The following is a 22,542-nucleotide window of genomic DNA, read 5'->3' on the forward strand; positions in this document are numbered from 1 at the left end:
AAGGTGGATTTTTCTGTCAGTTAACTAGTCTTTGTTTGTGAAGTTTAATGCTAAGCAAACATGTATATCAATATTAAAAAAAAGATTGAGGCAGCTTCTCCTACCGTAGCTGATTCTGTTTTGACTTTTGATATTTGGCGGCAGTGAATCAGGAAGTAATTCGGATGGCATAGTGTGAGTGCGCCCTTAGTGTGTGTGTACATGGCCTGATTCAGTTTCATTGCAGATCTGTGTTATGCAGAGTACTGAGTTGTGTTTCTGTGTGTTGCAGTCTGACGGGCTGTGCGCAGTAGACTTGTTGAGTTGTGCTGGTTTGGTGAATCATTTCGGCCGCAGTCGTTCTGTGGAGAAAGTTGAGATCAGTCCTGTTCTTCTGCAGAAAGGAGACACCAGGATTGCACTCTATGGCCTGGGTGAGTTTACAACTTTCAGCATGGTGGTTAATTCATTTAGGTCAGGGGTGTCAAACTTAATTCCTGGAGGACCGAAGCCCTGCACAGTTTAGTTCCAACCCTGCTCCAACACACTTACCTGTAGGTTTCAAACAAGCCTGAAGTACTCAGTTAGATTGATCAGGTGTGTTTGATTAGGGTTGGAACTAAACTGTGCAGAGCTGCGGCCCTTTTGGAACTGAGTTTGACACCTGTGATTTTGGTGGACGTGACAAACTACAAGCCTTACAGCTTTGGAGCGCACTAGCTTATAGGTATCCTAAAAACTAACAACACTAGTAATAACATCTAAAAAAACGTATTTTAATTTCATGCGACCATTATTTTTTTCTGTATTTCAGGTTCGATTCCGGATGAGAGACTCTACCGGATGTTCGTCAATAACCAGGTGACCATGCTTCGGCCCCGAGAGGATGAAGACGGCTGGTTCAACCTGTTTGTCATCCATCAAAACAGGTGCAGGAACTTCGTTCATTCATTTTCTTTTCAGCTTAGTCCCTTATTTATCAGGGGTTACCACAGTGGAATGAACTGCCAACTTATCCAGCATATGTTTTAACGAAGCAGATTCCCTTCCAACATTCACCCACACTTATTCACACTCATACACTACAGACAATTTTAGCTTACCCAATTCACCTATACCGCATGTGTTTGGACTTGTGGGGGAATCCGGAGCACCCGGAGGAAACCCACACGAACATAGGGAGAACATGCAAACTCCACAAAGAAACGCCAACTGACCCAGCCGGGGCTCGAACCAGGTAATTGTGCTACCCACTGTGCTACCCTGGTGCAGGAACTTTATAAATGTATTTGTTTGTCTTTATCATTAGGTGGACTAAACGTTTGATTCTAGTAGCATCACAGAGGATCTTTATTAGTTTGTCATCAACAAAAACAAGTTTTGATAAAGTGTTTGAGCGCGATTTAATAACTGAAATTAGGGCTGCATTATCAGGGCTCGAAATTAACTTTTTTACTTGGTAGCACCGGTGCTCCCAACTTCAAATATTTAGGAGTTTAAGAGGTTAATGTTTAAGATTGACAACATATTTAAAGGGAATACTGCTATAAAAAGAAAAACTCAGATGTTTAAAGTGGTTTTGTTTTTTAGTTTTTATATATGAGAACATTTTTTAAAAAAGTGGGCAATACACGACTTATGAATCCATTGTTGAATTTGGCTCATAAAAATGATTAATCGTGATTTTTTTGTCATGCGAGTAATCATTTTAATTAAATTAAATTGAATTAATTGTGTGTTTTTGCAGAAGTAAGCACGGAGCGACTAACTACATCCCAGAACAGTTTTTGGATGATTTCCTGGATTTGGTGGTGTGGGGTCACGAGCATGAGTGTAAAATCGCTCCGGTCCGTAATGAACAGCAGCTCTTCTACGTCACACAGCCTGGCAGCTCCGTCATCACATCACTGTCACCAGGAGAAGCTGTGAAAAAGTATGTATGCGTGGCTTTCGTTGTATGTGTGTGTGTGTTTATATCAGTGGCGTAGCGGACGGGCCCGCAGGGCACGCACCGCGGGGGGGCCCCGCGTGATTAGGGGGCCCCACGTCGTCGCGATTTTTAATAATTGAAATTCCAGGAACCGAAATAATCAAACTCATGGGAACAACTGTGGTCGGAACCAAAGTTTACAGGTCTGTGTTCTCTGAACTCCGCTCAGGCGGTGGACTACTTCATTCTGATTGCTTGCTGCCGAACCGCATCATAGCCAATGAAGACGCGCCGCTGTTTCTCGCCGCCGGTTCTCGTTAAAAAATGAATGACTTCTGGCTACTTTGACAATCTCGCCGCTTTCGGTTTGTGATCGCTCCTCAGTTTGTGAAGGATTCCCCGCGTAGTCACGCCACTCCGCCTCCTTTCCCCGCTCCTCAATTTGTGCCATAGATATATACACTAGATATCGCATAGGGACCCTGAGCATGCGTCAATAGTGCCGCCACATTGGTACAGTGCTCCCAGGACAAATGTCATTCAACCGCACTAGTCAAGACAGTGTTATTACGTGAAGATGCGGGACTTTAGCGCTGTCTACGAGTGTAGTAACGAGCAAACAAAGAAAACAATGCACAAAGGCAGAACATTTCATAGGATTAAGTTTTTTACGTTTTTGTATGTTTTGAAATTTGTGCTAAACAGGTAACGTTATTGATAATAATAGCTATAGTCACTTACTGCATTCACCATAAGGCAAAGTAGCACCAACTCGCACTAAACACTCGGTTTATGCTAGGTTTGTTGAATAAATCAGCAAACAATGCAAAAGAAATATGACAAAGAGATGCTGCGCTGCCAGAAAATTGTATTATTGTCGGCTAGTGAACGAGTCGTTCATAACGGAGATTCATTCACAAACGAATCGCTCCCTCCGTCAGTATGAGCAGTGAAAGCAGGAGAGGAGCTGTGTTTCAGCACATGATTAGATCAGATTTAACAGGGAGAGTGAATAGTACATTTCCATACACACAAACACAAGCTTTTTGTCAGGAATGCCCGTGCGATAAGTGATCCATCAATGTAGAAAAGTGATGTCAAATAAAAATTTTCATCATTAAAAAAAAATGCATACTAACATCCAGGAAAACTCCCGATCATAGACATATGTGTATATGTGTATATCTATGTGTATATTCCCCCCCACGCCTTCAACTGGGGGCCTCGTCGGTGATCCCTGCAGGGGGGCCTCCGCATTTTGCGCTACGCCACTGGTTTATATATACATTTAAAGTCAAAATTATCAGCCATATTGTGAATAATTAAAAAGAATACTATTTTAAGGTCAATATTATTAGCTCCCTTAAGATATTATTACTTTCTGGATGCACTGTATATATCATAAAGTTTGTTTCTACAAGAAACGACTAAAAACTCAACTATTTAGTAGAGCTGTGAACCTACACTAGTCTCACGGTTCGGTTCGGTTACGATTATCATGCCATCGTTTCGGTTCAATTCGATATTACGGTGCATCACGGTGCATTGGCGGTGCTTTCCATACACAGTTTTATATTTTCTTCACAGCAGCATTTCTTGTATTAAAATGTATGAATATATTTATATACTATTTGTAATACAATTTTGTCATTTAATACAAACAGTCAGATATATAAACTGTAACTTTAAACAAAACGAGCATTTAACAAATAATATAAACAAATATAAATATCCAGCTCAATTTCTGATCCTTGTCTAGTTCTCTTACACAAAAAAAAAAAAACGGTTGCGATTGGCTTTTGCGCGCTGCGCTCTTCACAGATGAGTGATGCTGATAAGCGGCAGGCGGCAGCGGCGATCTCACAGCTGATGTATGATAGACATGGTGGAGAAAACTCTGCAGACACGCGCGTTTCTGGATGCATAAGTAACTCTGTAAAACAGCCGAGAAGAGAAGAAAAGCCACGCCAGCAGGTCAAATGGGCCACTGTGTGTGTGTGAGAAAGAGAGAGAGAGAGAGAGAGAGAGAAATGGAGTAGGCTACTTTCATTCTCTGGATCTCAGTGAAATAGGGGCTATTGTTGTATATGTCAGTGAAAGACTGATCCAGCAAACACACACAGTGAAATTGTGCACAGTTTATGAGTTTTAAGTAGTTAAAGCGCTGTAAACACTCGCGATCGCCTCCCTCGCGACAGAGCGCATATGAGGTAAATGACGTCAGTAATAACCGGTTATGATTATTACTGTATACATTGAGGATTAGATTAGATTCAACTCGACTTTATTGTTGAATTACACATGTACAAGCAACGGAATGCAACTTGGGTCTAAACAGGGAAGAAATACCAGCAAGTGCAGGATATACACTCATCGGCCACTTTATTAGGTACACCTGTCCAACTGCTCGTTAACGCAAATTTCTGATCAGGCAATCACATGGGAGCAAGTCAATGCATTTGGGCATGCAGACATGGTCAAGACGATCTGCTGCCGTTCAAACCGAGCATAAGAATGGGGAAGAAAGGTGGCTTTGAATGTGGCATGGTTGTTTGTGCCATTTCAGAAACTGCATATCTACTGGGATTTTCACGCACAACCATCTCTAGGGTTTACAGAGAATGGTCTGAAAAAGAGAAAATATCCAGTGAGCGGCAGTTCTGTGGGCGCAAATGCCTTGTTGATGAGGTCAGAGCAGAATGGCCAGACTGGTTCCAGCTGATAGAAAGGCAACAGTAACTCAAATAAGCACTCGATACAACCGAGCTCTGCAGAAGAGCATCTCTGAACACACAACACGTACAACCTTGAGGCGGATGGGCTACAGCAGCAGAAGACCACACCGGGTGCCGCTCCTGTCAGCTAAGAACAGGAAACTGAGGCTACAATTCACACAGACTCACCAAAACTGGACAATAGAAGATTGGAGAAACGTTGCCTGCTCTGATGAGTCTCCATTTCTGCTGACACATTCAGATAGTCAGGTCAGACATTGGCATTAGCAACATGAAAGCATGGATTCATCCTGCCTTGTATCAACAGGTCAGGCTTGTGCTGGTGGTGTAATGGTGTGGGGGATGTTTTCTTGGCACACTTTGGGCTCATTAGTACCAATTGAGCATTATGTCAACACCACAGCCTACCTGAGTATTGCTGCTGACCATGTCCATCCCTTTATGAGCACAGTGTCTCCATCTTCTGATGGCTATTTCCAGCAGGATAACGCACCAAATCATAAAACGTGAATCATCTCAGACTGGTTTACTGAACATGACAATGAGTTCACTGTACTCAAATGGCCTCCACAATCACCTGTTCTCAATCCAATAGAGCACCTTTGGGATTTGGTTGAACAGGAGAAATGCATCATGGATGTGCAGCCAACAAATCTGCAGCAACTGCGTGATTCTATCACGTCAATATGGAGCAGAATCCCAAAGGAATATTTCCAGTACCTTGTTGAATCTACGCCATGAAGGATTAAGACAGTTCTGAAGGCAAAAGAGGGTCCAACCCAATACTAGTAAGGTGTACCTAATAAAGAAGCCAGTGAGTGATGGTATAAGCTACTAGTGCAATAATAGAAAACGACAGGTGTTATTTACAGATGGATGTGCTACAAGCAAATTATGACTAGAATCGGAGTTAATATGCATATGGCTTTTTAATATGCATATGCCTCATTTTAATACTTGTCTGGGTGTTCCTCAGGCACATTGGGTTATTGAGGGTGAAAGGTAAAAAGATGAATCTCCAGAAAATTCCTCTACAGACCGTCAGGCAGTTCTTCATTCAGGATGTGGTACTTTCGGATTACCCGGAGCTTTTCAGCCCAGAGCAACCCAACACCATGCTCAAAGTCCAGGCGTTCTGTCAGGAGAAGGTACAGACACACACACACACACACACACACACACACACACACAGGCAATTGAAATTTTTCTGTCATGTGATTTGAGCAGAGACTATAATGGCACCCTGCTAAAAAATCCAGCCTAGGTTGGTTGGCTGGTTTTAGCTGGTCGACCAGCCTGGTTTTAGAGGGCTTGACCAGCCTAGCTAAGCTGGGAGTCCAGCCAAAACCAGCTATGTCCAGCTTAAACTAGGCTGATCAAGCTGGTTTTAGCTGGATTTAGCTGGTCATTTTCCAGCCTAACCAGCTAAGACCAGGCTGGAAATGGCTGGAAACCAGCCTGGAAATGGCCAAAACCCCTCTAAACATTCTTTTAGCCAACTTGATGCTTTTTCAAACTAATTAAACTACTTTCAACAGACTTCCACCATAAAGTTTGTCCTCAAACTTTACTATCTAGTTCTAAATGTAGTGCACAATGTGCAACTCCTTCCATCATGTAATGAGCGTCTATGAACAGTAAAAGAAAACTACTGACCCAACCAAAAATAACAGACTAAGTTAAAAAAAAACTGAGTTTTTGTGGACCTGACATCTTGTTCGGTGTGTATCTAGAAGTCTTGGGTAAATGGTTGTCATCTTGGACACTATTTGGCAAGATATTACTAATTCAAGGTGATATTTGTGCAATTGACTCTTTTATTTTGTCCCTAGGTTGAAGAGATGCTAGTAACACGCTAAAATCCTGCTATTAACATGTTAATTTATGTTAGAATCCTGCTAGTAACATGCTAATTCATGCTAATAACATGCTAATTTATACTAGAAACATGCAAGTAACATGCTAATATATGCTAGAAACATGCTAACAACATGCTTATATATGCTAGAAACATGCTAACAACATGCTTATTTATGTTAGAAACATGCACCTGAGTTTTTGTGGACCTGACATTTTATTTGATGTGTATCTAGAAGTCTTGGGTAAATGGTTGTCATCTTAGACGCTATTTGGTAAGATAATATTAATTTAAGGTGAAATTTATGGAATTGACTCTTTTATTTTGTCCCTAGGTTGAAGAGATGCTAGTAACACGCTAAAACCCTGCTAGTAACATGCTAATTCATGCTAATAACATGCTAATTTATACTAAAAACATGCAAGTAACATGCTAATATATGCTAGAAACATGCTAACAACATGCAAATTTATGCTAGAATCATGCTAACAACATGCAAATTTGTGTTAGAAACATGCACCTGAGTTTTTGTGGACCTGACATTTTATTTGATGTGTATCTAGAAGTCTTGGGTAAATGGTTGTCGTCTTAGACGCTATTTGGCAAGATAATATTAATTTAAGGTGAAATTTATGGAATTGACTCTTTTATTTTGTCCCTAGGTTGAAGAGATGCTAGTAACACGCTAAAACCCTGCTAGTAACATGCTAATTCATGCTAATAACATGCTAATTTATACTAGAAACATGCAAGTAACATGCTAATATATGCTAGAAACATGCAAGTAACATGCTAATATATGCTAGAAACATGCAAGTAACATGCTAATATAATACTAATTTAAGGTGATATTTGTGGAATTGACTCTTTTATTTTGTCCCTAGGTTGAAGAGATGCTGGAGGAAGCAGAGAGAGAGAGACTTGGAAATCCCCAAATCCCAGAGAAACCTCTAATTAGACTGCGAGTATGTTTCAGTCGCACACCCTTTAATGCTTTTTGTTTTTACAAAATACTTGCGGAAATACTAGATGTGCCCTTGTCTTTTGATGTGGCCTTTTCTCTCTCTCTCTCTCTCTCTCTCTCTCTCTCTGCAGGTAGATTATAGTGGGGGTTTTGAAGTCTTTAACACTATGCGCTTTAGTCAGAAGTTTGTAGATAAAGTTGCAAACCCCAAAGACATTTTGCATTTCGTCAGACACAGAGAGACCAAAGGCAACATTAAAGGTAAGTCACAGACATCAATAGGACTAAAAAAAGATTAAATGTCAGGGACAAGTTATATATATATATATATATATATATATATATATATATATATATATATATATATATATATATATATATATATATATATTTTTTTTTTTTTTTTTTTTTTTTTTTTTTTTTTTTTTGAAGGTTCCCTTAAAGAAATCTAGTATATTTAGGTGTAGTCCAATAATAAGAGATCAGTGTATGAAAATGCCTATTGACTGACCTTCACCTGGCCGCTATTTCAAAAGTGAAATCGAGGCTGCGGTGGGAAAAAACCCGAAATTAGCGGAGAGTAGGGCTGTGCAATTAATCGAAAATCCCGTTCCGATTTCGATTTCAGCTTCTTATTCTTATTCGTTTAATAAAAACGATTATTCCATCCTATACCGCCGCCTTTCCAGTTGTACACATTTGTTGCTCTGCAAAGCTCAGTTCCAGGTGAAAATGACTAAAAGCATGCCCTGCTAAAAAAATCCAGCTTAAAGGGCCATGAAACCCCCTTGGGTGTTTTCACACCTCTACTTTGGAAAAAGTCAGAAAAGTGGGCGTGTCCAGCTCTGTTTAGGGGGGAGTGTCGGAGGAAGAAAAGAGGCATGGTGTGGGAGTGTCTATTTGGGCGTGCTGAATTTCAAAGTCAAAACACACACACACGGGAGAAAGTGACGGTGTTTACATGGACATCTGTAGTCGAATTATTTGCCAAATTATTAAATGTTGGACTTTAACTGCAATTTGGCTCTTTCATTTAGGGAATTCATTCATGTCCCTCCCGACAAACGTGATATTTGATTCGAGGAACTGCTCTAAGCGTGTATTTTTCATGCAATGTTTGATACCGCACGGTGAATGAGAGAAAAAAAAACTCAGCATTTCCCAGAAACTTAGATGCACACGGCAGGTAGCGTCAGAAAGCCACGTGTGTTATGCGGTGAAAACCCTACACGAGGTTAAAGTTTGGTTGTGGTGCTAACTTGTTTACACTCGGTGCAATAGTTTTTTCGATACGAATAAAATACGAACTGAATAAACAAAGAGCACTGGTCGCTCACTTACCAAATCTGTAGAGACAGGACAATCACCAGCAACTAGAGCCGCGTCTTTATTAAGAGAAGACTAAAGCGAATCCGGATCTCAGCGTTTGCAGATGAGAACAGCTCTCAGGTAAACAATGTTCCTTCTTAGACATGTAAGTTATTGTTGTCGAGCGTCGCGTACACTGGTAATCCACACGTGACTCTGAGCTCTCACAGAGAGAAAATGAAAACGAAACTTAACTGCAGCAAACTATAAAAGCAACACTTCACGCTTGTTTTGCCAACACAACGTGGCGTCTCTCGTCTAAACACTGTGACAGTAATGAATATTAATGAAGTTGCACAATAGAGCGCGCTGATTGGTTTGAACCAAGCCTTACTCATGCATTAATGCATCACACTGTAAGACGTAATAAGACTCACTCTGGCACAGACGTCCAGTCTGCACGCTGGAATACACGCTATTATGTCATGACCGTGACGCAGCTTCAAAAATCTGTTTCAAACCGGAAATACGAATTTGCTTGAAATAACGCAAAAACAACTAATTTACACTTTTTAGTGAAATATAGGTGTCCTAATAGTGTTTTTAGCAGTGTGGGACACATATACGACTGTCAACAGCTCAAAACATGTGTTTCGGTGTTTCGTGACCCTTTAAACCAGCCTAGGCTGGTTGGCTGGTTTTAGCCTTACAATCCAGAGAAACAGCACTCCTGATGCTGGTGGGTAGGCCATTCCATAGCTAAGGTGCCCTGTACGAAAAAGCACGAACACCCATAGTCTTCAGTTTACAGTGTGGCTGATACAGCAAGATTGCAGATGAGGAATGAAGACTACGGGTGGGAGTTGCCAGAGAATTTTTTATGGGACTAAATAGAAAAGTGCTCAAAGAAACAGTGCTTTGTTTTTATCTGCAGATGAAGATGTGGATTTTGAAGCACTTTTCTCTCGTCCCACTTCTGAGGTCTTACAGCTGAGAGTGGAAGATCTTGTGAAGGAGTACTTCCAGACAGCTGAAAAGGTTTCCATTTTGTCTGATTATGGATTAATCTTGAATCATATTTACTAGGGCTGGATGACATGGTCTTTTAAAAAAGAGAAAAACCCCCAATTTTTTCACAAAACTAAAAGATTTACGATTTAAATTGTTTTTCCCCCTCAAAAAAATTATTGGAGTTGAAGGTTATTAACCTGCAGTGCATCCTGACAGTATTGATAGCGCTTTACTTTTCTCACATTTGTTTATGTTACAGCCTTATTCCAAAATGGATTCAATTCATTTATTTCCTCAACATTCTACACACAATCCCCCATAATGACAATGTGAACAAACATCAGCAAAGTATTGAGCAAACACTGTGAATACTGATGTACATGTGATTTATCAGCTTTTTATTTGTAATAAATTTGCAACTATTTTAAACTCTTTTTCCACATTGTCATTATGGGGGATTGTGTGTAGAATGTTGAGGAAATACATCAATTTAATCCATTTTGGAATAAGGCTGTAACACATACCCGTCAACATTGGGATGTAAAAATAAGGGATATGCCCACCATAATAAGGGACCCCCCCCCCCCATCTTTAAATAAAAAAATCCCCAAATTACTCAATATATTCATTTGGAGCTGTTTCATTGTTTCAACAGTTAAATAGTCAGTAATATGTTTTAAAATTATTATTAACAAAAGAAAAATAATTATATACATTAGCAACAAATACATTAGCCAACAGTTCAGCTTAAAATTAATAGCTATTATAATGAAATAAAATCAAGATATCAAATCTCAGTAGCCGTTTCTCCACTGTATAACTTACACATTCTGATTAAGAGCAACGAATGAATCTCTCATTTATTAAGATTTTTTTTTATTACTTTAAATAAGAGGTGTCACTTAAAAAATGCACACATCTAACGTTATAATGAAAGCATTCGACTGCTTTCCTGACTTTATATGCTCATTTAAGGCAAAATTAGTTGTGTTTGGGGAAAAAAAAACACCAAGATCGACATCCTTATATGTTTTTATTATTAATTATGTGTGTATGTCTGTTTAAACACGCACCCAAAACCAAGACTTTCTCTCCGCTTTAAATCGTGTGTGCAGAATCGGTTCGGGAAACAGAGTCTATTTATCACTATGGAGCGTGTCAGCTGACAGTCATGCACCCATATATAACTGTTTTAGGGATTGTATAGGATGGGCGACGGCACCTGTAATCAAAAAGAAAATGGAATCACACCATTTTTAATTCTTATTTATGAGTGTTTTCATTCCTAAAACAAAGCGAAAGCACTGAAGACTCACGTTTTAGAGCAAGGGGTGACCCCTGGTGGTTCGGCGGTATGGGTTGGGTATAGGGAGGCTCGGCTGTTCAGAGAAAGACTGAAAATACGGGAGAAATACAGGAAAATACCTTTACGGCATGATAGCGGGATAGAAAAGTAAAATACGGGAGAATCCCGGGAAAAACGGGAGGGTTGACAGGTATGCTGTAACATAAACAAATGTGGAAAAAGCGAAGCGCTATCAAATCTTTCCAAGTTTACTGTAGATTGCATTGTTACACTTGCATGTCAAAAAAAAAATCCCTGAAATCGCGACTGCTGTGTGTTTGTGTGCGTGTCCAGAATGTGCAGTTGTCTCTGCTGACAGAGCAAGGCATGGGAAAGGCAGTACAAGAGTTTGTGGATAAGGAAGAGAGAGATGCAATTGAAGAACTGATAAACTACCAGCTGGAGAAAACCCAGCGCTACCTCAGAGAGCGACGGGTGGACGCCACAGAGGAGAAGATAGATGAGGAGGTACGGGAAGGGCGCAAAAAAATGCAGTTTTCTCAAATACTACTTTAGGATCTGATTTAGAATAATCACCATAATCTACGTTTCCTATTTTTATAGATAATAAAAAAGCTGGGTCAGTTGGCATTTCTGTGTGGAGTTTGCATGTTCTCCCCACAAGTCTAAACACATGCGCTATAGGTGAATTGGGTAGGCTAAATTGTTTGTAGTGTATGTGTGTTTATGAGAGTGTGTGGGTGTTTCGCAGTGATGGGTTGCAGCTGGAAGGGCATCCGCTGCATAAAACATATGCTGGATAAGTTGGTGGTTCATTCCACTGTGGCGACCCCTGATTTATGTAATGGACTAAGCTAAAAAGAAAATGAATGAAATAATGAATGAATGAATTTAATGAATGAATGAATTTAATGAATGAATGAATTTAATGAATGAATGAATGAATGAATTTAATGAATGAATGAATGAATGAATTTAATGAATGAATGAATGAATGAATAAAATAATGAATGAATGAATTTAATGAATGAATGAATTTAATGAATGAATGAATTTAATGAATGAATGAATGAATGAATTTAATGAATGAATGAATTTAATGAATGAATGAATGAATGAATTTAATGAATGAATGAATGAATGAATTTAATGAATGAATGAATGAATGAATTTAATGAATGAATGAATGAATGAATAAAATAATGAATGAATGAATTTAATGAATGAATGAATTTAATGAATGAATGAATTTAATGAATTTAATGAATGAATGAATGAATTTAATGAATTTAATGAATGAATGAATGAATGAATTTAATGAATGAATGAATTTAATGAATGAATGAATGAATGAATGAATTTAATGAATGAATGAATGAATTAAGTAATTAATGAATGAATTAATGAATTAATTAATAAATTAATGAATGAATTAAGTAATTAATGAATGAATTAATGAATGAATGAATTAATTAATTAAATAATGAATGAATGAATGAATTAAATTTAATGTTAATTCAATTATTTAATCTATCAATTAATTAATTAATTAATTAATTAATTGTTATTATTATAATTAGAATAATCAAAATTAGAAGTCCTCATTATCCAGAGCAGACAGAGCCGGATAACTGATCCATTTAAAGCTTATCTCATGCTCTGCAAAACAGTTGTTCAATTACCAACATGTGTCTTTAGATTCGACAGTTTCGAGATTCTAAGAGAAACACAGCAGAAGAGGACGAGGAAGTACAAGAGGTCGCCTTTTATTTCTCTTGCTTACAATATATACTATTCAGAAGAATGACCATGGCAACAGGTTATTTATTGGGTTTCAGGCTATAATTCGTGCAAAAGCTCATCGGGATCGTGGCGAAACCGCGAGAGACGATGACCTCGGCCTGTCAGATGACCCAGCTGACATTGCCATGGAATCCGATGAAGAGCCCTCGTCTGCTCCTCCAGTCCGTGGAAGGGGGCGGGGCTCCAGAGGAGGACGAGATCCATGCGCCAGTAAAAGAGGAAGAGCGAGAGGTATTAACAAGTCGAGAAATTGCAAATGATGACAGTTTTTTTCTATCACAGTATTAAGTAAATTAATGACAAATGGTATTAACAAAGACTTTTAGCTCAATCATCTACTAATTAGCTGCTTATTAATAGTAACTAGGGATGTAACGGTATCAGAATTTCACGGTTCGGTAATACCTCGGTATGAATGTCACGGTACGGTATTTATTGAATCATTTACAGGAAAAAACAAAACTTATGAAAATACTCCAAAAAAGTGCCAAAAGTGTCAATGACATACAAATTAGCCATCTATCTGTAAGCTTTGAAACAGGAACTTCAATTTTAATAACAAAAAATTATTAAACCATGTAAAAAAATAAAGTTTCAATTTAGTATTGTTGAAAACTCATCACATTCAACATTTAATCACACTCAGCCCATCTACCCAGATGAGAGCTCTGTTAGTCGGACTTCTCATCAAGCATCTCCCGCAACGAACAACGAAGCCAGGGTGATGTGAATGAAGTTATAAAGTACACTGTTCCCTTTGAAGATTTACCCGTGTCCTCGGTATAATCTGCTTTTCCATATCAAACTGAGAAGAAGAGACTGCAGCCTTGATCAAACTTGCGAAGTCTGAACTTACACGGAGATAATGCAGGACTGAACTGTGCGTGTAAAGCAGGTCGCACACCAGAAGCGACGCTCGGCGGCGCGCCGCGCAGCGCCACGTATTTTAGAATTCTAATCATAGGTTTCTATCAGGATACACACACCGGCGCCGCAAGTCGGCGGCTGTCGGCGGCGCCCGGCGACGGCTCAGGACGCAGTTCATTTTTCAGCCGCGCCACAGAGCGCCATCTGATTAGTTTCATGTTAAATATCATTCGAATGTGCGTGTCTGGTGTGCGATACTTTAATCTGTCATGTACGCGCCGTGTCGCGGCGCCGAGCGGCGCTTCTGGTGTGCGACCTGCTTTAGAGTTTTCCAGCTCTTTTCATCCCCGCTTCTAGCAGCACACTCCATTTCCGCATTACTGGATCTGTAGCAACAACAGACCGCAAGGGATGATGGTCAAGCATGGGCTGATGGCAATTGTAGTTTCAGCTACCTCCCGTTCGCTTCATTCGCCTGAGCAAATTTTCTCAGAAGACCTATAGTTTTACCGAGTCATGCGACTTCGGTAATATCGAAAAAAATTAATATTGCGGTATGACGGTATTTACAATACCGTTACATCCCTAATAGTGACCCTACTGAAAAAAACAGCTTAAACCAGCCTAGGCTGGTTTTAGCTGGTCAACCAGGCTGGTTTTAGAGGGGTTTTGGCCATTTCCAGGCTGGTCTTAGCTGGTCAGGCTGGGAGATGATCAGCTAAAACCAGCTTGCCCAACCAAAACCACTTATGTCCAGCCTAAACCAGTCTGGTCAAGCTGGATTTAGCTGGTCATTTTTCAGCCTGACCAGCTAAGACCAGGCTTAAATGGCTGGAAACCAGCCTGGAAGTGGCCAAAACCCCTCTAAAACCAGGCTGGCCAACCAGCTAAAACCAGCCAACCAGCCTAGGCTGGTTTAAGTTGGATTTTTCAGCAGGGAAGGTATTAGCTGGACTTAGGTTTGGGCTATAAGTAGGACTAGGGATGTAAAATAAGATCATACTTATCATAAGTGCTAATAAACAGTTTATATTTTGATAATAGGCAGGTAATAAGCCAGTAGTAAATGATGTGAATTATTACTTAAATTTAAGTGTTACCATATTAAGTTTCTGCCGGTTTTAAAATTTTTTGTTATGATTCTGAAGCTTTTATCACGGTTTACAGTATTGTCTCGATATGGTGTAAAGATCACTCTTATTTTAACTATAAATTAAAAAAAACTAAACATATAAATCAATAATTAGTTGAAGTTGTGCATTTATATTTGTTCATGATTGTAAATTTTAGTCATTTCAATTCCACTTTAATATATGATTAACAGCATTGCATTATAATACTAAACCACCCAAAATACAGTACATGTTAATTTTCATTAATGTCAATTTATACATATTTACATAATTCATTCATTTATTTTCTTTCGGCTTAGTCTCTAATTTAATTTAGTCTCTATGAACTTGCCATGGATAACAAATGTGCCAGACTGCACGTTCCTTCACGATCAGTCATCCCATGACGCGGGAAAAAATATAATATAATAAAAATATAATTATTATGTTTAATTATTATATGTATTTTTTTTTATTATATTTAAACGTTTTAATTAAACAAAGCAAAAAAATAAATAAATACGTCAAATGTAAGAAAACCTTTTTTACCCAGAAGGCCATAGCTGTGAATTCGCTTCTGTTTGGCAAGCCCGCCAATACAGGTATATGCCTGCTAATACAATGGGTCGGTTTCTGAGACCCCTCCGATTCAAAGCTGTAATGAAGTTCACGGCCCTTTGGCTGCCGCCCGCCGGGAAGAAGGAGGCGGAGAACCGACGCAGTTTTAAAATGATTTATTAATAACAGTGACGGCAGCTCCTCATGTAGACTGCCGTCTAAACCAAAACAAAAAGCAAAAGTAAAATATGTACGGCCCGGTCCTCTCTCGGCTTCCTCTGCCATAGTTCCTCCTTTTATGATCCAGAGCTCCTTCCGTGGGATCCGAGGCAGGTGCGCACCGCAGGTGTATCCACTCACGCGGTGGCCTCACTCAGTTCCCACAGCTCTCGGCCATGCCCCCTCGCCACAAAAGCCTTCAAGTTCAGGGCTTAAACCCAAAAGACGATGATATGATGGTCAGTATTTGAGTTTAGGATTTACGTGGACAGGACCAGCTGATGAACCACGACCTTTAAGTGTGGTTTGTCAAGGTATTTTGGCTAATGACAGGATGAGACCCGCTAAACTTTGACTGTTTTGACTGGGATGGACAGTTCTTGGATCTGTTCTATTCATATTGAACCATCATCCTTAAAAACTTTATATTAAAATACTTGTTATTACTCTGTAAATAATTGCACTTTCATGCAAATGATGATAAAAGTGAGTTACTGTACAAACTGTATAAATATATATATATATGTGTGTGTGTGTGTGTGTGTGTGTGTGTGTGTGTGTGTGTGTGTGTGTGTGTGTGTGTGTGTGTGTGTGTGTGTGTGTGTGTGTGTGTGTGTGCGTGTTTGGGAGGAGGGGGGCGCCAATGGATAAGTTGTTTTAAAAGGGAGGCCCACTGTCTTAGACTTTGAAAAACCCTGTACTAGATAAACCAGAGCTCGAAGCACTGAGCCACCCTGCTGCCTCCAACTAAACCAACAGGACAAAAATATAGCTGATAGCCAGACACAGTCATTTCATGACTCTAGACACTTTTTTGTTCACACAGTTGCACAATACAGTAAAAATGTGCATTTCTAAAGTTTATACCTGGGTAAATTTGTGTGCAGGTGCTGCCTCTAGATCAGGACGGGGCGGACGTGGACGTGGATCTCTCTCAAGTCCAGTAAAAACCAAGTCAATAATGGATGGTGAGAACACACCTTACACCTAAACACACACACACACACACACACACACACACACACACACACACACACACACACACACACACACAAGCAAGTGGTGTTCAAACGGGCTACAGATATTTGTTTACAGCAGATTTTTCGGTAACACCTTCTTTGAACCCTAACCCTTTTAAATTATAACTCTGTTTTAATTATTGATAATCAGTCTATAAATAAATGTTACAAAAAAAAGACACAACAAACCTTATGCTGTGTTAGAATGACACTTAAAGGTGCAGTATGTAAGTTTGACACCCAGTGGTTGAACTAGGTATTACATTCCTGCATCAAAACAAACGCAAACGCAGGTTGCCAGATTGAGGTGCAAGTCTGACTTAAGTCGTGTTCTAGCAACAGCACACGGTAGAGGGAATATTCTCCATGTTAAAAGGAGTTTTTGTTCTAACCAACACCCCGATTTGATCTATTAGAAACGGCTTCTATTTCTCGCAGGTGAACAACATGATAAACTGATCAGCTCAGGTACAGCTCATGTGCTTTATTCAGTGTTCAATGCTAATAATGTGAGTTTGAATGACATTTTACATGGCATTTATTGCCATACTACTGAAAGCAGCAGCAGAAAGCTCAGCTCAGATCTGGAAAATACAATAAAATGGAAATTGAGCTTTAGAACTAAACACGTGATTCAGCATCTACGTTTAATAATGGTAAAGATGTTAAATATGTATTAATTAGATTATAAACCTCACCGTTTCGTGAGTGAGTGCATATTCTGTGCTTCTGAAAGGCTGTATTTGTATTTCTGTCGTGTTTCGTCTGGTGCAAACAGACAAATTGCTTATCACTGCATATCTCTTCATGCAGCGTGTTGTTAGGACACAGGGTTACACTGTAACCTGCTCACCTAATGTTTACTCTCGTAATATTTATATTATTTGCTAATTATTTACCACCTCATGTGGAACTCTGAATCTGCATCTCATTTCGGAGTCTGCTATGGTCCACCGGAGGTCGCATTTCAGTCACGGACACATGCTTTGAGAGCCTTTCTGAATTGATAAATGAAATATGCGGTTTTCCATCAAGGCAACCGGGTGCTGAAATATTATTGGCTAAACTGGCATTGGGCGGGTTAAAATGACCAAACAAAGACAGCGAGAGATAAACATTTTATGGTATTTTTATGTGTTAGAAGAGTTAAACATGCAGCGTCTTTAAAACAATTTTCTTTTCAGTGTTTCAGGATGTAAGCCAGAGGTCCACTCGTGGAAAAACACCAAAGTCGTATGCTGAAGAGGTATTACACACATAGCTCTTTAATATATTTGTTCATGTTTATTTAAACATGTTAAAAGCCAAAGAGTCATCCTGTTTTTCATTTAGTCAGGACCAGTGGTGGAAAGAGTACTGAAATATTATACTCAAGTAAAAGTACCATTACTTGCCTAAAAATGTAGTGCAAGTAGAGTAAAAGTATCTGTTGTAAATATTACTCAAAGTATGAGTAAAAAATAGCCCTTTCAAAAGTGCTCATGAGTAGTGAGTATTGAGTATTAAGCTGTTATAAGCTGATGCATTTACATGTAATTTGTGTGTGTGTGTGTGTAAACATAACATTCTGTCGTGCGGTTATTGTCCAGCAGGCACACAACGTCATAAGACACTAATATTAGGTTAGAGTTAGGTTGTGACATCAGGTGACCGAAATTCAGTGTCTAAGGACAATGTTAATTCAAACTCCAATAATGACGTCAAATGACGTTGATATTTGGTCGATTTTAGGTTGTTAGAAAGTGACCAAAATCCAACGTTGAGCCAACATCTTAAACCAACATCCTATTGACGTCAAAGACTGATATTTATTCATTGGGTACGGCAACCAAAATCCAACGTCTGATAAATGTCAAAAGTGGTAACGTCCAAAAACGTCAAGCTGTAACATCTTTAGACGTTGATGTTTGGTTGATTTTACGTTGGACGTTGGACATTGAAGTTGGCCTGACACATTGAGTTCTGGCGTCAACCCAGTTTTCATTTCCAAACAAAATGCAACGTCATTAAACAATTAACATTTGTCATCTTCTCATCAGTGACCTGCATCTAAACAGTCTCTGGGCCGTGTTAAACCGCAGGTTGTAGAATTGAGGTTATAAGTAAATTAGTGAAGCGGTTCCAGACTAGCATGCATCCAGGGTGGTGCAGTTATAGGCAGTAGTTTTTAAATGCTCTGTTCTTGTGATGTGTTTTGTTTTAACATCCGAATGAACGCTTTGTGAATAAATATGTCTTATTTTGGTCATAAACATTTTATTTATTTATTGAGTTTAATTTCAGCTTGATGAAGTGTTTGCGCCATTTTTACTCCACTAAAAAATCCTATTGTGGTCTTTCTGTTTTGCGGTGTGTGATCTGAGTTCATTTAATCTGCTCTTGTTTCTCTATGATTAGATCACCATCGAGGACAGCGACTCTGATGAGGATGTTTCGTTTTTAAAAAGTTCCAGGACAAAACAAAAGTAAGTGGTGTACACGTATTAAAGAGATAATCCACCACAAAATAACTACTCATCCTCAAGTACGGTGGCCGGTAGAGCTTAACGCCCTGCAGTTCAAGAAAGCACATGCAATTACACAAAACACGAGCAAATAAAGAAGCCGTCTTCATCAATTTGACCGCACACGTGTTGCAAATTGGTCACAACACAAACAACTGAAGAAACGTGCAGCAAATTGGTCAGACGCTTCTTTATTTGCTGGTGTTTTGTTTAATATGCATGTGCTTTCTTAAATTGCAGCATGTTAAGCTCTCTCAGCCACCGTACTCAAGTGCTTCCACACCTTTGAGCAGAGGTGGAAAGAGTACTGAAAAATTAAACTCAAGTAAAAGCACCATTACTTGACTAAAAATGTAGTGTAGAGTAAAAGTATCTCTTGTAAACATTACTCAAAGTATGAGTAAAAAGTAGCCCTTTCAAAAGTACTCATGAGTAGGTATCAGAATTTCACGGTACGGTAATACCTCGGTATGAATGTCACGGTACGGTATTTATTGAATCATTTACAGGAAAAAACAAAACTTATGACAATACTCCAAAAAAGTGCCAAAAGTGTCAATGACATACAAATTAGCCATCTATCTGTAAGCTTTAAAACAGGAACTTCAATTTTAATAACAAAAAAATATTAAACCATGTAAAAAAAAAAAAAATTCAATTTAGTAGTGTTGAAAACTCATCACATTCAACATTTAATCACTCACTCACTTAGATAGAGATGGGTTTAAAGGAAAATTATCATATAAATATAATCTGGTAAAAGCTGGTATCTCTGGGTATTTACAATGTCCCCTGCAACAGAAAAAAATCCTCTCATTTGGGACTGAGGTTTCTGGGACAGAGAGATATGACTTGGCCCAGGTTGACAGCAGTGGGTAACGTTGTGCATTGTCTTTCCCCCACTTGAGAGGACAAACCATGAGAGAGATAGAGATCTCATGTCTGCATCAATCTGAACAGTGTGCTGACAACACCGCTATTCAGTACGCGCGCGACAACACAGCTGATAAGAACTCGCGCGACAACACAGCTGATAAGAACTCGCGCGACAACACCGCTATTCAGTACGCGTGCGGCGACAACACCCGCTTTAGAGTTTTCCAGCTCTTTTTCATCCCCGCTTCTAGCAGCACACTCCATTTCCGCATTACTGGATCTGTAGCGACAACAGACCGCAAGGGATGATGGCCACCCCTGGGCTGATGGGAATTGTAGTTTTCGCTACCTCCCGTTCGCTTCATTCGCCTGAGCAAATGTTCTCAGAAGACCTATAGTTTTACCGAGTCATGCGACTACGGTAATATCGAAAAAAATTTATATTGCGGTATGACGGTATTTACAATACCGTTACATCCCTAGTAGTGAGTGATTAGTGGATGTGTTTGCAAACGTAACTTTCTATAGTGCATTTATTGGCTATCTATTGAGTCAAAGCGATGTCACCAAAGGAACACCCTTGCTCTATTTTTGGATGAAGGCTTAGAGTGCTTTCACACTAACTCTTTTGGTCCGCACACGAGTTCGTTTGACGTCATAGTACGGTACGTTTAGCTAGTGTGAATGCGTCTTCTGAACCCAGGTGCGGACCCGTGAAGTGTACCCGAGTCCGCCTGAAAGAGGTGGTCTGGGGTACGGGTTATGCGAACTCTGGTATCACTGGTTCACTTCAGATGTGAATGCAATCGTGCCAAATAACGGAAGTGAACTATAGTAAACCGCCAACTGTACAACAAACTATTGTTTTCATAACGTTCGTTTGTTCATGTGTGTGTCTTGTTTCGTACCTTGGTGACACGCGCGGGACTGAGCCAGGGCAAACACAGTGATGTCTGCTTGTCTCCTCCAAAAACAGCTCCTGCAGACACTGTGTGATGTTCTGAATGTGCGTAATATTTTTGCGGCAGATGAACGCAAGTCGCTTTCTGTATGTCCAAAAGCTTTCAGTAAAAGCAGAATGACCGCGATGTGCGGGAGTCTTTCCATTTCGGCGCTTGCTTGCGTGGCCGTCACCTAGCAACGGCCGTAAACAAAACAGCAGCTCGAGCGTACCGGGGTTCAGAAGGAAAATAGACAGTGTGAACACAAACCAACCAAGGAGGTGGCAGGGGGAGACAATCGAACTTGGGTACGGTCCAGGCAAATGAACCAAGTGTGAAAGCATCCTTATTAGGCTCAACACAAGAGCCTTTATCGTCTTCCTGTGAATGAGCTACAGAGATTTTACATTTAGCGTCCAATTGCACTGAACACGCAGTGAATGCATTGTATCGAGATTCGGGGCATTGAAAACAGCTGATCTACCGAGTCTTCAGCACTCTGTCCGAAAACACTGGATTGATCTTGGCTGGCGGATCAACATTCACCACATGATCGCTCCCATCGGCGGCATTAATTTGTAACTTTAGGTGGGTTTGCAAATCTGTGGACTTTTCATTGCGTCTTTCTTAAACATCAGCCGTTTGCATTTCCCGCAGCCACTGAAGCTCCCTATCATCTCAATTAGGTGCGGCTGGAAAGTGCGAGCGCGTTGCCTCACGTGCGCATCTCTCCATTGGAAATAACGAACTTGCCGTGGTTATAGCCTCAGTCAAAGTTAATCCAGTGTGCGTGGTTATTAGTCTCGGTGTACAAGCTCGGAACTTTAAACTAGCTCACAGTTGGCACAACTTTGTTTAGTTGCCGCAGTTTTGTTCCGTTCAGAAACACAGTTTTGAGAAGCCTTCACGATTAATTAACCGTGACGAATTTAAATGTTGTTAGTGAAACCGGTTAATCATTACATCCCTGTACAGATGACACATACATCTTTACACAGCGGCTGTAAAACTATACAAAGACACAAATGATTTTGTAACCATAAGTCTGACACATTCGGAAACATTAGGAATATTGATACCTTAATAGTACTCTCTGCTTGGTCTGTGTCACAGTCCAGGTCGTACATGTACAGCTGAATGCTGGTCCTCTCACTCATGTAGCTTCTCTCTGTCTGCCTGTCTGTTGCCATACACGAAGCAGGGGAGCTCTTGGCTCCGCCCCCTTGTTAAGTTGGGCGGGAATTCGAAACTAATTTTCATGTGAAGCAACACGCCCCTAAAACAACAACATTTGTACACGCCCCCAACATAACACTTTTAACACAATAAAAAATCTGAACTGTGTTTTGAACTGAACCTAAACTGGCGCACTCAGAAGAACCATAATATTCATATTACATCTTTAAAAAGGGGTCAAATAGGTGCCCTTTAAAACATGTGCTTGTTTGTTATAAACATTAATAATAATGACAAAAAAATGCTAATTTGTGCACCTCATTACTTCCGTGTGCAGTAGTACTGCCGTTGTAGATGATGTATTCTAGGAAATTGT

General features: G+C 39.7%; 1 protein-coding gene and 1 long non-coding RNA gene across 3 annotated transcripts in view; both read left to right on the plus strand.

The window, feature by feature from the left end:
• LOC147833556 (uncharacterized) overlaps positions 1–22,542 on the plus strand; it is a 486,957-nt gene that overhangs the window by 49,724 nt on the left and 414,691 nt on the right. The window lies entirely within an intron of this gene.
• Positions 1–22,542, plus strand: part of mre11a (MRE11 homolog A, double strand break repair nuclease) — a 29,281-nt gene that overhangs the window by 5,827 nt on the left and 912 nt on the right. For both annotated transcript variants that reach the window (XM_087282667.1, NM_001320259.1), the window contains exons 6-18: positions 272–413; positions 794–908; positions 1,727–1,912; positions 5,621–5,792; positions 7,387–7,467; positions 7,598–7,727; positions 9,709–9,812; positions 11,425–11,598; positions 12,790–12,849; positions 12,930–13,125; positions 16,538–16,618; positions 17,854–17,915; positions 19,067–19,134. In XM_087282667.1, the coding sequence (XP_087138793.1) occupies positions 272–413; positions 794–908; positions 1,727–1,912; positions 5,621–5,792; positions 7,387–7,467; positions 7,598–7,727; positions 9,709–9,812; positions 11,425–11,598; positions 12,790–12,849; positions 12,930–13,125; positions 16,538–16,618; positions 17,854–17,915; positions 19,067–19,134 (1,571 nt within the window). The remainder of the gene's footprint in view (positions 1–271; positions 414–793; positions 909–1,726; positions 1,913–5,620; positions 5,793–7,386; positions 7,468–7,597; positions 7,728–9,708; positions 9,813–11,424; positions 11,599–12,789; positions 12,850–12,929; positions 13,126–16,537; positions 16,619–17,853; positions 17,916–19,066; positions 19,135–22,542) is intronic.

The sequence above is a fragment of the Danio rerio genome, chromosome 15 (genome assembly GCF_052040795.2).
Source record: "Danio rerio strain M-AB ecotype USA chromosome 15, GRCz13ab, whole genome shotgun sequence".
Classification (NCBI taxonomy): domain Eukaryota; kingdom Metazoa; phylum Chordata; class Actinopteri; order Cypriniformes; family Danionidae; genus Danio; species Danio rerio.